We start from the raw sequence: 16011 nt of genomic DNA, 5'->3' as shown, positions 1-16011 counted from the left end.
CGTGCTGTAGGTATATTTTTTCTGTGTTAAACTGGATCATGCGAGTCCCTATAGTAACAACATGCCAAGAGTTACCTCGCTTGTTTACATTGTTTGTAAACAAATACTAGACGACGACATGAACACCATGCCATCACTAAGCAAGAGTTGTACAAAAATCACTCTATCCATACCATCGGGGTGACCGTATTGACGAGGTGTCACTTCGGTGCAGCTCAAATTATGGCCATCACTGACCACAAGACTGTATACATATTGTCTCACTGTGCTTATTGGCGATTCGGGACAAACCATCTAGACTAAACTAGCACAAATTCAACTTCTCTTATCCCATCTTCAACTCGCCCTGCCTTGATGCTATCGACCCAAATATTCTTTCTCGCAAGGTCCCGGAGTCCGCCATGACACTTCCAAGCGGTGATCATGACCGATGTGTTGCCTGCTACCTGTGAGGGGTCAGGGGTCATCGAGGGAAATGCTGTAAGTTCTGAGCCACAAATGCCACTTGTCCAGCAGTACACCGTAAACAGTCCCGACATTCATAACAATTATACCCATGTGTTTACCAGGTGTACGACATCGACCTGTCTACAGAATAACCTTTCGCTAAGTCTAATGCGAGTGTCGTCTTTGAGGCTTGTGCATTGCAATACAATGCTGACTAAACCTCGACTAACCCCAATTTTCATGTTAACTAAATAGCTCATATTGTTATGTGTAATTTGAGCGCTCCTTAATATACAAAAGTTTGACAATCAATGACAGTGTGGATTTCGAATGTTTGAATCCACCGTATCTAAGGTGGAATGTCTGCACGAGGTGACGTGAGGTCCCGTTCGCAGTTTCATCTATATACCATTTAGCTTAATTTGTATAAATACTTCATTGATACTGGACTTTTTTAACAAAATGCAATGCTATGAACCAAAACATTGTACGTTCACAAATAAGAAACGTGTACAGGCACGAAAAGTGCAATTTTAACACAAACAACTATATGTTTCTGTTAACGACTAATTGTGTTAAAAACAGCCTATAATTCTCACTGTATATATTTCGAAATCATATGAATGTGCTTTTGGAAAGATCAAGTTAGATCTGGTCCTTGTCATGATTTGTAATTTACAAATGTTAATTTACAACATGGATGATATGTTATTATCCCCACAACCGAATTGATTAATCTCTCTGTCTCTCTGTCTCTGTCTCTCTCTCTCTCTCTCTCTCTCTCTCTCTCATTCTCTCATTTTAGAGCAATAAGGTTTAGAAATAAATGTTTTAAATATTGTCTTGTGGGTGGATATGTTTTATTTGGATCCAGCTGTGTTTGGTCAGTTCTTAGGTGTGAAGGCTGCCGATTCGGTCGATGTGTATCCACCAGCTGTTACTCCTGAGACGAAAATACAGCCGTGTACACTCCACTTACTGCAGCTCCATTACCGAGAAACATTTTTTTCATAAAGTAATATTTTCATTACCATTTTAATATGGAAGGTTGAAATAGTTGAAACTATACAGAAGAAACCAACAAAATATTGCCAGAACTCCAATTTCCCTCCCACGCGTTTCAGCTTTATCTTCAGCTAGGAAAGTTCTCCCGGTCGTTAAGTTATATTCCAAGCACGTAGAACAGAGTCATATTCAAAAGACACTGATAACTATCTGCCAGACGTAAGCAGTCCTATTCAAAACATACAGACGACTATCAAAGACACCTAGAAGAGAATGTTGAAACGCTTTTCGTGCTGTCATTCTTTTTTTTACATAGACTTATGTACTCTGCTGAATTTCACCCCTTTATATACAATATTATGCATCAGAATGTAGAACATCTTTACGTGAAAGCTCTATTGAGCACTCACAACTCAACTTACAACTGAAAATACATGACTCACCTATATTCTTATTAGGACAAAGTTCTACCTCGCAACACTCAAATGGAACTTTCTCCCAGTGACACCCGTCTGCCATGTCTTCTGTTTCACGCTTTGGGCAGCTGTGTAGTTAAAAAACACATTTAGAATTAAAGCAGCCGTGCGAGCAGCCATGTTAACCATATGTTGCCTGCTGTAGACACCCGTATGCCTACATGCACACTAATCAGTCTCGTACGCAAAAACATGACAAAACGTCAGATAACAATTTGCCAAACGTGAAGATATCCACATTCAAAAAACGCAAGTAATGATCTGCCTAACGTAAAGATAACCTTATTCAAGGCTTACAGATAATAATCTACCTAACGTGATGATAACCACATTAAAAACATACAGATAAGAATCTGCCTAACATGAGGAGGGATATAATCCAGACCATACGAATACAGGTATATAATCCAGACCATGCGAATATAGATATAATCCACACCATACGAATATAGATATAATCCAGACCATACGTATATAGATATAATCCAGACCATACGTATATAGATATAATCCAGACATACGAATATAGATATAATCCAGACCATACGAATATAGATATAATCCAGACCATACGTATATAGATATAATCCAGACCATGCGAATATAGATATAATTCAGACCATACGTATATAAATATAATCCAGACCATGCGAATATAGATATAATCCAGACCATACGTATATAAATATAATCCAGACCATACGTATATAGATATAATCCAGACCATACGTATATAGATATAATCCAGACATACGAATATAGATATAATCCAGACCATACGAATATAGATATAATCCAGACCATAATTATATAGATACCTTCTGCCGAATTATTACTGGCTGCCGAACAGTTATCGCCATATTTTCGCAGGTATTTTGCTAAATTAATGAAACAGAAATAATTATGATACGTAATTAGCTATTCACTGATGTGTCCAGCCGCTTCATTACCGCCAATTGTGTGTTATAACGTGGCGGAAGGGAATCATGGCAGTACAAATATAATGAACTGCAAAAGAAACGCAACTCCGTCAAGTTTTTAAATAGAAGACATGAACATGACCACTTACTTTTATGAGATTTCATTTTTTTCGAAATTTGCGTTCCTTTTGCTATTCAGTATGGTTCTTTTCTCACGTTATTCGTGAAATAATATATATCTTTATCACCAAGTAACCTCGAATAACTGATTGCGTGACTTGTTGGGTGTGTTTTCACAGTAGATCGGAAGGAAATGATACGATTAATGACTCTTATGAAGTTGCTGTTATGTAGATCGTGTGAACCGTTTCTTGACGGTAAAGTCATCAGCGGCGAATTGTTTTGATTACTACGTCAGTCGATATTGGGCAGCAGTTATCAGAGCCTACAGACCCTTCCAAAAACAGGTTTTGATCTCTTAACACAGCCGTCACAAATTGCGTCACTGCAGAGTCGTTAGCAGCGAAGTACTCTGGGTCAGTGATAATGGATTCTTGCTGTCCTTGATTGTTATTAAATACCGTGGGAGAAATGACCGAAATTGCGCGCGCGTGACACTGATGTATTGGCGATAACTGTCACGCGGCGATAACACTTGCGGCAGCCAGCAGGGAGCTATAGTTATAATCATGCAGACAGCTATCTGTTAAACGTGAAGAGTGCTGTGTTCCAAAAGAGTTGGAGTTAACTTCTCCCGAGGGTCAAGAATTATATAATCCAAAATACCAAACCGGCACACAACTATCTACCAAATATGCAGAGACCGTGATAATTTAAGTCATTTGAGTTATGTGTAAAAAGCGGTGCGATGATTACCAACGGAAATATTAACATTTTCCACGGAGAAATAATATTATACACAAATAAAATACACATAATATTTGTCATTTACCATAGGCTATTGTGATTAAAGTGAAAAGGGTTTTTAATACAAAGTTCTGTCGAAAATACAAGAACGATTCAGAATCTGTTTTGATTTCACTTAATCAGCAAAGGGCATGGGTCTAAGACAATGAAACAATGTACGTAATAAAGAAAATGCCCCATATCTAGACCTGCCAGACACTGTGAACACTGTAGGGTAGAACTCACATAGGGTGGGACGTGAGACAACGTGTTGTGTCGAGAGCACACTTGCCTCGTATTTACATGTTTCTTTCTTTACAGGCTGCACGCATTTCCACTAGTGCCCTTATACAATTTGATTGTAGGCATCTCTCCAAAGTATCACCTCTGGATGTTCCGAGCAAGAAATATTGCAAACTATATGTTCAGCATGTTATTGGCCATGTATCCACCCATGTACAGGAACGGATTGGGTTTACCCTTACTACCGAAGATATTTCCTAGGTTCAGTAAACCAGCACTTACTATTCTGTACACGTAAAAAAGTTGTTGCTAGCGTCGACACATGTGCACTTATAGTCACAGCCGTCCTCCCATGTCTGGCCGTCGTGGTACGTCACGTTTTTGTATGTGCAGCCGTGACTGTGGGCGTTTTTTGAAGTGTCTGTGCGATAATACACATAAAAACACATAAACCACGTGAATAACGTTCACACAATGGCAACCTGGTGTGAATATCAACCAATGTTTCCATCAACTAAAATTCCCACCCACCTTTTCACCTATATTTTGAAAACATAACGTTTCGGAAACCCACTTACAAGAACCATCAGCACGTGCAGCCATCGCCAGGCTGTTTTAAGGTTACAGACTGACAGTACACAGGACAGGGCCAGTTCAGGCAACTCACAATAGGTAGATGCCACAGGATGCCATGTACATGCGTTGTTTTCAACTGTCCAGCATGACGACGCGTTGTGCTATGTCGCCTCCGTGTAGCAGACATACCACCACCCCTTCTGTTGAGTAACCTTGACCCAAGAACACAACCGTCGGGAAGACTGGACCTGGGTGCCTTAGCGCTACACCAGTAGTAAGCATATGTTTAGGTATGGGTGTTAGGATCGCCGTAGCTCTGTGATGGCTTCATATACAATGTCGCCCTTTACAACAAACGCTGGCAAATTCGTGACACAAGTCTGTTTTCCGTTAGTGCATACAGCTACATATGGTTGGGCTGATCAGAGACCATATAATATTATATGGTCTCTGGGCTGATTTGATGCTTTCAGAAGAAATATTGTTTCAGTCCATGGGGAAAAACTGTCATTATACTTTGCAGATTTAACAGAGATGACGCACTTCAACCAACCATCGCTCACAATATTGGTGATAGGTCTAATCTCAGTATATGTAAACATAGTTTCAGTATTATCCATTGCACTCCTAAACCCTAGTAGGAGGTCGCGTCAGATGACCTTTGAGTGACCCATGAGTGTCCAATAAAACGCGAGACGGCCGAACGGATTTAACCAGTCAAACAAAGGCTACTGTTTTTTGTTTGGCAGGTCTTACAAAATTTCCCAGTCACTGACACTGATCGTCCAACAAACGAAAATTTGCATAAACACAGATATTTTACCTGTAGCATATACACTTAGGGCATTCTGATGACATAGATACCATTAGCTAATATTTCTGCAAACTGACAACATTGAATACTGACAAAAACGCTATTTTAGCGACCGTTTATTCACTGTTGACAGTGTTGCATAGCATACTCCCATTCGTAACTACTCATCTCTTACCGTGACCTACATGTAGACTCGTACCCCTCTCGTACGTCATTATTGCCAAGAATGGCAAACCAATCAAATCGCGCTTAGTAAAACGCATTTCAAAACATGAAAATAGTGGAACCGTTGAACTTTGACACTTCCCTAAACTATGCAAAGCACTACTTAAACATAAACTTTGAGTTAAAGGCTAAAACAACTCTCAACTCTGAAACATATTTGCAAAAGAAATGACCGTTTTGCTAGTTTGCACACGGGAAGTAGGATATTCTAATAGTCATGGACTAAGGCGTCTAATTAGACTGGGTCGAACCTTGGCTTGGTATTCGCTATTGGGAATAACAACTGCTTCTATTTGCACATTCATTTGTACTGACACTGCGACAGTGAGATACCGATTGATATGATGGTTGTGATAGTGTCTGAAATCCTCATAAGACCACAGTCGCATAACCACCGCTTGTCAGTTCTAATTATAGCCACCATCAACCATTGAGAAAAACAATAAGATGTACATTTAATTTCATTTTCAGGCATGTAAGTAAAGTAAAGATCAAACATATACACGGACAGAGAAATATATATAAACACAAACTAAGAAAAAAGTAATAACGGAGTTGTCTCTCTTGAATGAAATCAAACATTTGATAGCTGGTTATGGTTGTTTAAATACAAGAAATGCAATTAAACATATTCCTAAAATTCTCAACCACCTCTGGCCATACTATAACACTATTAATTACTGACTTACCACAATACCCGCATGTTGCTTGGCAGTACGCTCTCGCCCAGAGCCCATTGTTTCGACTACACATGTCTGCACCATAGGTAGAGCATGTGCCAAGTTTATCAAAACATTCGCCCTTAACGTTATCTGAAACACACAACAAACTGCCATATGTGTTTTATACCACTTGTATGATTTGCAGTCACTGTCTCCTTGTCTCGCCCTTTTCTCTAGTTCCATACATTCGTGTAGATCAACTGTTCAACTGGTGAGTCGTCGGTTGTGCATGGCACACAGGGTTCTTGCCTATCTACTTGATAGCCTCTTGCATGTATTTCCTCCACTTCTGTCATTTTGCCAATTTTGCATAATTTATTATACACGAACGTATATATTTATTCTGATGTACCCCTGGTGGCTGGATTTCGAGAATAAACTCTTCTGTTTTAACTGTTTAATAAGAACAATATGCGAATGTCCCAAGAGTCAAGTTGTATAACTTGCAAGGTGGGTGTTAAAAGAGAGCCCGAAGGTGAAGCAAAGCAATTACAAGGATGTACCAGGATGTTTGAAACTAAATCCAAGCACATGGCAGTCTACCTGGACGTTACACATGTTCTCAAATGAGATATATCATTTATCGGGCCACGGTGAGTTACCTCACAAGGAGCTGCAATATTATGTTTGTGGCATACAATATGTGCAGAAAGTACAGTAGCGAAGTTGGTGAATCGATCGATAGACAGTTGTAATTACTATTTACCATTGAGAATGAACGCCCGACTCGTCATCGCCCACGCAAGCAGCAGGTTCAGAGTAGAACCTGAAACACATGCATGTGGTGTATAGAAACACAGCACGAACTGAAAGACGTTAACCTATAAAAGGAAGAGGAAGTATGAAGCCGGTGACTTACAAAACTCCAGGAGGACTACCAGTATGAAAAACGCAACACTGACCTGTTTGAAACATCATTGCCTCTTGTACTACACGAGTCGCGGTCAACAATGACGTGTAAATATATATGACAGACATACAATGCTCCCTATATATACATGTACGTGATCTTTTATCTATTTAGCAACCCACGCAGCTATAGACTTGGTGGCGACGGCTTACAAGAATATGGCTACATAACACATAAATATTTCAATAACGTTTCTATACACGTCATCGGGTGTTTATTATATAGTGAATATGCATAACATAATCTTTGAACGTCAACGAAAGAATTATGAAGATGCTCTGTATCTTAAGTACTAAGTTAAATAAAAAGTGAATAAAAAGAAAAGCTAGTCTATATCTGCTAAAGTAACACAGCTGGCGATTCACATCTCACTGGCATTGCAAAGCTTTATTACAGTAACTTTGAATGTTCGGCCATACGGGAATACGCTAGATACTATTCATGGTCTTGCAGAGACTTGGATGGTGTCGCGTGATGACATCTTTGATCTCTTATCTAATTATACACGCCGCCATTGCTTTAGACCTACTAACACGAATCGTCAAAGTGGTAACATTGCTGTATTTATTAAATCTGGACGTCATTAAAATCAGGATTTGTGATTCGTGGGTGGATAATATATTTAGATATAAGACGTACTAAACATGGTAAGTAAAACATCAAGTTCCAGAACTGTGTACATAAAAACAGTAACATTAGCAGCAAACGTCAATTGTAAGGAGGAATGCCCTTACTGGGAATGCACATCGTGTGGTGCTATTGATCAAATTCGACAGGCAACAGGTGAAGATAGGCCACTTGGGCGCAAGAGTTGTTATGAAGGATTTCAGTAAAGAAATTTTCAACTGTGTAGAACATTTAATATTTGTTTCCTGATAGATCAGTTCTCTAACAGTGGCGGTTGGTTGGTTGCAAATACAATAAGCACCTGCTAACACCTACGTAAACTATTTGTTATAACATTGTTTTAGGGTACTGATTTCAAGGTACTGGAAATCTCATCAGATGTCAACATTTTCCTTCTGAGTCACTAGAAACGTAAAGGATCATTATACAGCCTATAAAGATTTCGATAACAAAAACAAAATATTGTCATACATAATTGCAACATCCAAACGAAACTGCCAACAAAGTAGATTATCGAAGATGACATGATACCAGTATATCGTCAAAAAACGTCCTTTAAAGCAGCTTTGAAGCCTGCACCCTTTTCATACATAACAGATGATTATTTCAAACGAGCTGACAACATATTTGCGAACCCATATTGCAGCTGCTTCTAACGAAATTCTGTACCTGCATGGGTACACACATGCGACAGACAATCGTTTGTTGTTTGCAAAGGGGCATCTTTCCCAGAGCTTTAATTTAGATATATACGTTGAAATACCTGGCAGACATCTTCATCAAGTTTTGAGTCGAGATCCACCCGGGAAAATGTATAGTGTCACAAGTGACATATACTACAGATGCCTGAGATTGATACGTTTCGATTTTACGATTAGTTTGGAGTGTGCTTTAGCAAATGCTTGACGACGGGCCATTATCAAGGCTGTTGTTAGGCGACGTCATAAGCAGCTCAGCTGTTGAAGCTCATCACCCTAGGTCCCTTTGAAGTTGAGCTCATTATTGATGATATATAAGGCTCACACTCGTCACCTGTGCCATTGTGAACTTTCTTGTCTGTGTCAGCCATAACAATTGTACCATAAATTACAACATACAGCAATGAAAACATCGACTGGAACTCTAACGTTGTGGAGCACTGAAAACACTGGCGAATGGTAGTATTGGCAAAGGTCATGGCCGAATGTCGCCACTCTCAATAGTGACGCCTTCTGTCTTGTTCTCTGACATGTCCACATTAGTAAAAAGTGTGTCAGTGTCCTCCGTCGTTTGTTGTTAATTTCAGCAAACGCTTCAAAACCGATGTCTTTGTTTTCATTCTTATTTTATCTAAAGTTCTATCCAGTTTAGCCATAATAACGGTAACGCTGTTTTTCATTGCATTGTCATTGCAGTAGCCCGACGAAGGAGGGCAGTTGAAAAGACCGATGACGCCTTGAAAATAGCCTTACCCTTATAATAGCTAACACGGAATAAATCTGTGTTCAAAACCGACAAGAGAGTATCAAAAATTTAAATCTAAGTTTACTTCAAACATCTCGCAACGGGCTGTTGATCCAACACTGCATTCCTAACTACTCGAGTCTTTCCGTGATCTGCATAGGGCTTGGAGGAATGACACAGTACGAATGTCAACACTAGGGAATGGAACAAGACTTGTGACGTCATGACGTTATGACGGTATGTTGCTGTGACGTCATTTGAAGATGCCATGCTGACCCTGTCAGACAGCCTTCTCAGCACTGTTTTTCATATGCCAAAAAATCACAAACTTAAATTAAGTTATAGTATAATCTAAATAACAACTTTCACGGCATTTTACAAAAATACCTTTGACCTCACATCGACATTAGCAAGTTTTGGACACTCTGAACGATTCCGTGGACTATTTTACATCTCAAACCACGCCTTCGTATACCAATACCCAGCACATAATGAAACAAAATCGTTGTAATGTCTGTTTAACGTCTGTTGATTAACGTTTATTGAAGGAACACTCATGCATGAAAACTTGCAATCATTTATTGTCTGGATGTGAAAAAAGAAGCACTTTCAAAGCGACATAGACATAACCTTTGGTTTTCTTTGTGTCAGGAATACATAAGTAGTTATTATATGCGAATATATGTCATTTATAGCTAAAATGGATAGAATTATCGTTAAAACGACCGCACGTTATCAGAAATGAGCGGTCCACTGTAACTTGATAATGCCCGCAAAATGCTTAACGACGGGCCATTATCAAGCCCGTTGTTAGGTGACGTCATAAGTAGCTCAACTGTTGAAGTTCATTATAGCTAAGATGGATAGAATTATCATTAAAACGACCGCACGTTATCAGAAATGAGCGGTCCACTGTAACTTGATAACGCCCGCAAAATGCTTGACGACGGGCCACTATCAAGCCCGTTGTTAGGTGACGTCATAAGTAGCTCAGCAGTTGAAGTTCAATCACCTACGGCTCGTTTGAACTTGGGTTCATTATTGACCATATATCTGGCTCACATTCGTCACATGTGCCTGTGCCATTATGCACTTTCCTGCCTGTGCCAGCCATAACAATTGTACCGTAAATGAAACCATAGAGCAGTGAAAATATCGACTTGAAGTCTAACATTGTTGATCACTGAAAACAATGGCGGCTAGTAGTATGAGCAAAGGTCAAGGTCGAATGTCGTCACTCTCAATAGTGACGTCATCTGTGTTGTTCTATTACGTGACTATATTTGTAAAATGTGTGTCAGTGACCTCCGTCATTTTGTTGTTGGCAGTAAATGCTTCTAAACCGATGCCGTTGTTTTTATTCGAATTTTATTAAAAATTCTATTCATTTTAGCTATAATAACGGTAACGCTATTTTTCAGGGCATTATCATTTGCAGAAGCCCGAGGTCTTTTCATTAACTGCCCGACGAAGGAGGGCAGTTGAAAAGACCTCGGGCTTCTGCAAATGATAATGCCCTGAAAAATAGCGTTACCGTTATTATAGCTAAAATACATGGAATTATCATGATACGGACCTCCTATTATCAGAAATTTGCGGGCCGCTGCAAATGATATTGGACCGCTCAACCTTAACGACGGGCCATTATCAAGCCCGTTGTTAGGTGACGTCATAAGTAGCTCAGCTGTTGAAGTTCAATCACCTACGGCTCGAATGAATTTGGGTTCATTATTGACCATATATCTGGCTCACATTCGTCACATGTGCCTGTGCCATTATGCACTTTCCTGCCTGTGCCATCCATAACGATTGTGCCATAAATGACAACATACAGCAATGAAAGTATCGACTTGAAGTCTAACGTTGTTGATCACTGAAAACAATGGCGGCTAGTAGTATGAGCAAAGGTCAAGGTCGAATGTCGTCACTTTCAATAGTGACGTCATCTGTGTTGTTCTATTACGTGTCTATGTTTGTAAAATGTGTGTCAGTGACCTCCGTCGTTTTGTTGTTGGCAGTAAATGCTTCTAAACCGAAGCCGCCGTTTTTATTATTCTTTTATAAAAAAAAATTCTATTCATTTTAGCTATAATAACGGTAACGCTATCTTTCAGGGCATTATCATTTGCAGAAGCCCGAGATCTTTTCAAATGCCCTCCTTCGTCGGGCAGTTAATGAAAGACCTCGGGCTTCTGCAAATGATAATGCCCTGAAAAATAGCGTTACTCTTATATCACCTACAATTCGTTTGAACTTGGGTTCATTATTGACCATATATCTGGCTCACATTCGTCACATGTGAATGTGCCATTATGCACTTTCCTGCCTGTGCCAACCATAACGATTGTACTATAAATGACAACATACAGCAATGAAAATATCGACTTGAAGTCTAACATTGTTGATCACTGAAAACAATGGCGGCTAGTAGTATGAGCAGAGGTCAAGGTCGAATGTCGTCACTCTCAATAGTGACGTCATCTGTGTTGTTCTATTACGTGTCTATGTTTGTAAAATGTGTGTCAGTGACCTCCGTCGTTTTGTTGTTGGCAGTAAATGCTTCTAAACCGAAGCCGCCGTTTTTATTCTTATTTTATTAAAAATTCTATTCATTTTAGCTATAATAACGGTAACGCTATTTTTCAGGGCATTATCATTTGCAGAAGCCCGAGGTCTTTTCAACTGCCGTCCTTCGTCGGGCAGTTAATGAAAGACCTCGGGCTTCTGCAAATGATAATGCCCTGAAAAATAGCGTTACCCTTATAATATATACTTCACTGTAATTTTGAATTTTTCTTCAAATGTAGGGAGATCCATGAGTGGTGACTATATAAGACGAGTATATGGATGGCAGCTTCTTCTTTATTGTATAACATGACGTTTCTGGGCTACTTCTCACCCATTCTTCAGGTGATTGAATTGTAGTTTCTGCAAATGTTGTTTCGAAGCACGATCATCTTTCGTTTTCTTCTGACGCGGTCTTTTGGTAACTTCGATTCCAGCTTTTGAACCCAACAAGGAAGTGTCATGGCGTACCAAGCCATCTTATGCTACCTGTTCGGCTCACTGATTCGTTTGTGGTTATTCAGAACATCTTTACCCAAGTGGTTGTCGTCGCGAAATGAAGTTGTTACACCTCTTACATCGTGGGAACGAGGTAGCTCAAATGTCATTCACTATTCCGCAGGCATGATTTGGAAATCTTTACGCAACAGACAGTGATGAGACACATCGTTGAACAAATGTTTTGAGTAAGCCACAGGTCGTGAACATGGTCATGGATTTTATTTTCGGAAGTAGCGTGTGATTACCTGTTCTGGGCAAAACAATAATGCATTTACTCACGTTCCAAAGCGGTGAAAATAAAAAAAATGACCATGTACAGACACAAGAACCCGATATCGCACTGTTGGTTAAACATAGATCATAGATATACACTCACGTCAAAGATATCGGGTTCCTGTGTGTACCGACTAGGGTATTTTTCGGTTTCTTCCTAAAATGTTGATTGTCAGAATACTTACAGGTAAGAGTTCCGCCCGTAGCACGGGCTTGAAAGATATTCTATTTCTCGGGATTGTTTCGAGGTTTTAGGTTTGCACGTTTAATGAAAGAAATAACATAGGCCTACTTTCTTAGGCATAGACTCCACTTTTCAAGAATATATAATTTCGTACTAATAAACAACAATGTGGAGTCATTTGTTATTTAGCAGTGACTGCATCCTGAACAATGTGTAAGTGAGAGGTTTAATTTCTCTTTTGAATTGTAGCACACTTGCAGACATTTTTGTTTAGTGATTATTTTCATAATTTAAATTTTACAATTCTATTGATAGTGGCAAATGATGTTAGTTATAACACCAGCAAAAGGGAACAGTGTTCCGAGTGTCAACAATTGTCCCTGTGTGTTTAGGGTCACCTTTGTACAGCACAAACTTTACAAATATGTCATTATCTACCCTTTTACGTAACTTTATGTGATTTTGTTCCTATGAATGTTCTCCAAACAATGACTTATGAAGCCGGCAGAGCAACAAGGTTGTCCAGCTCAGGGTTTGGATATAAGCTCCACTCACTGATGTTTCATCTCTACTAGCTATAGCATAGAATAAGCCCAACAATTGTGAGAGTTTACAGTAGTTGTTTACTGGTGCATTTTGGCACATACCAGTTTATGAAAGCACTTTTCTTTTAAATATATTTATATTTCCCTCTCCAAACCAATCATATATGACTAAATGAATTATAAATATGAACTGATATATGTATATAGTTCTTATATCATTCAACTGTTTGCAACGTCTGGCAAGTTTTTAAATCATTACATTTGAAGCTGTAAGAATGCAGTACCCATCAGCCATTACCTCCATCACTTCTTAGTGTGATCCATATTATCCTTAGTTACAGTGTTCAATACAACACTTTTCTGTGACAGAATCACCAAATGATTTATTTTAAAGCACATAATTCATATACACCATGAATTTGACATCTGGTGCTTGACGTCAACAGCCACTTTCAGTTTGCCCCATATCAGCTCGTTCTACACCACACAATATGGGGTGAGTGTGTCAAATGACATCAGATCAGTTATCCGTAGATTCAAATCATGAGACATCAAGGCTACCCGCAACCTTCGTAATTGTTTATGATCTATTCGATTATTTCCTAAATGTCTCATAAATATGTGCATTGTGTAGCAGTGTGGACGAAGCTCAGGTGATTGGCTGTTGGGCTAACATTCCAAAGGACAGGGATGGATGGATTCCCACAAACTGGATGTGTGTCTCAGTGACATCTGATCTACAGTAGAGTACATTCTGACAATAAGTTGTGGTGCTGAATTCCAGAGGTGCTCTGTATTTTGTTTTATATACTTTCACAATACTAATCACACTAATTGAGGTAAAATACTGATACTGTTTCAGTTCAAGAAGGAATGGCTCTACAAGACACTTACATTTCCCCATACACAGGAGATATTTTTCATGAGGTAAGTGTGATAAAAAAAACCCATGCAAACTATTCTTATTTCTTGCCTGTCATTCTGTCTTTTTTAAAACCACTGTACCACAACCAGTGAACAAAGAGAGGCAGAGTGTGTGGAGTGAGTGAGTGAATTCATTTTATGCCACACTCAGCAATATTCTGTTTCAGAAGCACAACTCAAAAACCCTTTGAAATAAGCTTGATACCTTTGAACAGAACTTGGTGGATATGTGAGGCAATCCCTAAGGTTGTGCCTTTTGTTATTTGCAGATGTTTAGCCTTTTTCTTTTCTGCATTTCTGTGAAAACAATTCAGATTTAGTTTCAAAAGGGAGTGATGGGCTCCATTATTGATATTTGGCATTTATATTTTTCATGATTTTCATGGAACTTAGTCTAAAAATACATCAAGTAACTGTCAGATGCTCTTTCAAATATGTAGGTACTGGGGGATATGTCATCTTGTTACGACTCTTGTTTGGGTAAACTGTTGCACAAGTTAGTGATGCAGTATGATGAAGCATAAGTAATAGTACTATTCCTAGTGAAAATACACATTCTTCAATGACAAAGAGCCAGAAAACCAATAGCAAAAGTAGCTTCCTGTGTATGGTGGCTGACATATGGTCTTCAGATGGCTGGATCTTCACAGTTTAAAGGTTTTAGAGAATAAAATAATATTTCTGGATAAATTATCTGAGTAGATGTCTTGAAAATATTAACAAGTGGGGAGCTTAAATTGCACCCTACATAAAAAATTAAAGGATATGTGAATTCAGGCTTGCAAAGACTAACGAGCACTTACTACATTTTGTCAGCATTGTTGGAATCATTCTACCTACATACATTCAACCTGCTGATGGCTTAAAGTGTCACATGTGTTATATTGCAGACACCCCTCCTCCTGCGCTTGCTCCAGTGTGTGGCCAAGGTGCCACAGATGACAGACATACTCTTTGTTGTGAGTTGGAACAAGTCTTTTGAATGAACTGCCAGAGCTGCAGATAAGATTTAGCTCATGTGGGTACTGTACCCACTGAAATTTTTGGGAGTGGGTATTATGGATGTCTAGTGGGTATTTCATTTTCAGCTACCCATTGCTTTCAAATGTTTGGGTATTTCAGTGGTTTTTGTCTCAGCTAAGTATAATGTTATTGAGTAAGTTTACTAAGCAGGTATGTAGTGCCTTATGTGATACCTCATCAGAACTACCTGAAATATAACGGAAATGATTTCATATAAAATCACTCATCCTGTACTGACAGTACAGCACTAGTCCTATACTAACAGTTCAATGGGATAGCAATCAATGTCTTTTTATCCCCCCAGGCATGTAAGAGTTCTATATTTTTCTGAAAAACTAGGTAGATATATCAGTCAGAACCTGAAAAGGTGCGTTTTGGTACTTACAGGATTTTATTATATATTATGTTCTCGGTTTCAATGGAAACATTTTGGACTTTGTCTCAAAAGTGAGACGTGTGTTTCGTTTCCGGAGCAGATCTCAAAAAGTTCCTAATATCTGTCTGCAAAACTTGGTAGATATGTGTGCCAGACTCCAAAGTGGTGCCTTTTGCCATTTACAGGTTTTTGTGATTTATAATTTTCTTGGTTTCCATGGAAACGTTTTGGACTTAGTCACAAAATGGAGGGATGGGCTTCATTTCCAGAGCAGAACTCAAAAACTCTTCAATATTTTTCTGCAGA

General features: G+C 39.0%; 2 protein-coding genes across 2 annotated transcripts in view; one reads left to right on the top strand and one right to left on the bottom strand.

Annotated features, from left to right (window-relative positions):
* Positions 1-1290: 1290 nt before the first annotated feature.
* On the bottom strand, positions 1291-7330 carry LOC137259048 (uncharacterized). Its single transcript, XM_067796757.1, has 6 exons — positions 7237-7330; positions 7041-7100; positions 6302-6424; positions 4280-4418; positions 1896-1996; positions 1291-1390 (listed from the first exon to the last, which is right to left on the bottom strand). Exons 1-6 carry the CDS (start codon positions 7310-7312, stop codon positions 1332-1334), a joined length of 558 nt encoding a protein of 185 aa, XP_067652858.1. The 5' UTR covers positions 7313-7330; the 3' UTR covers positions 1291-1331.
* A 4971-nt stretch (positions 7331-12301) lies between these two features.
* The window catches only part of LOC137258046 (phosphatidylinositol glycan anchor biosynthesis class U protein-like), a 48908-nt gene continuing 45198 nt past the window's right edge, over positions 12302-16011 (top strand). Inside the window, exons 1-3 of the mRNA XM_067795591.1 lie at positions 12302-12471; positions 14245-14309; positions 15197-15265. Coding sequence (XP_067651692.1) covers positions 12342-12471; positions 14245-14309; positions 15197-15265 — 264 coding nt within the window. The 5' untranslated portion in view covers positions 12302-12341. The remainder of the gene's footprint in view (positions 12472-14244; positions 14310-15196; positions 15266-16011) is intronic.

Source organism: Haliotis asinina, chromosome 12 (genome assembly GCF_037392515.1).
Source record: "Haliotis asinina isolate JCU_RB_2024 chromosome 12, JCU_Hal_asi_v2, whole genome shotgun sequence".
NCBI lineage: Eukaryota > Metazoa > Mollusca > Gastropoda > Lepetellida > Haliotidae > Haliotis > Haliotis asinina.
The sequence above is the reverse complement of the archived record's forward strand: the minus strand, read 5'-3'. Positions and strand labels throughout refer to the sequence as shown.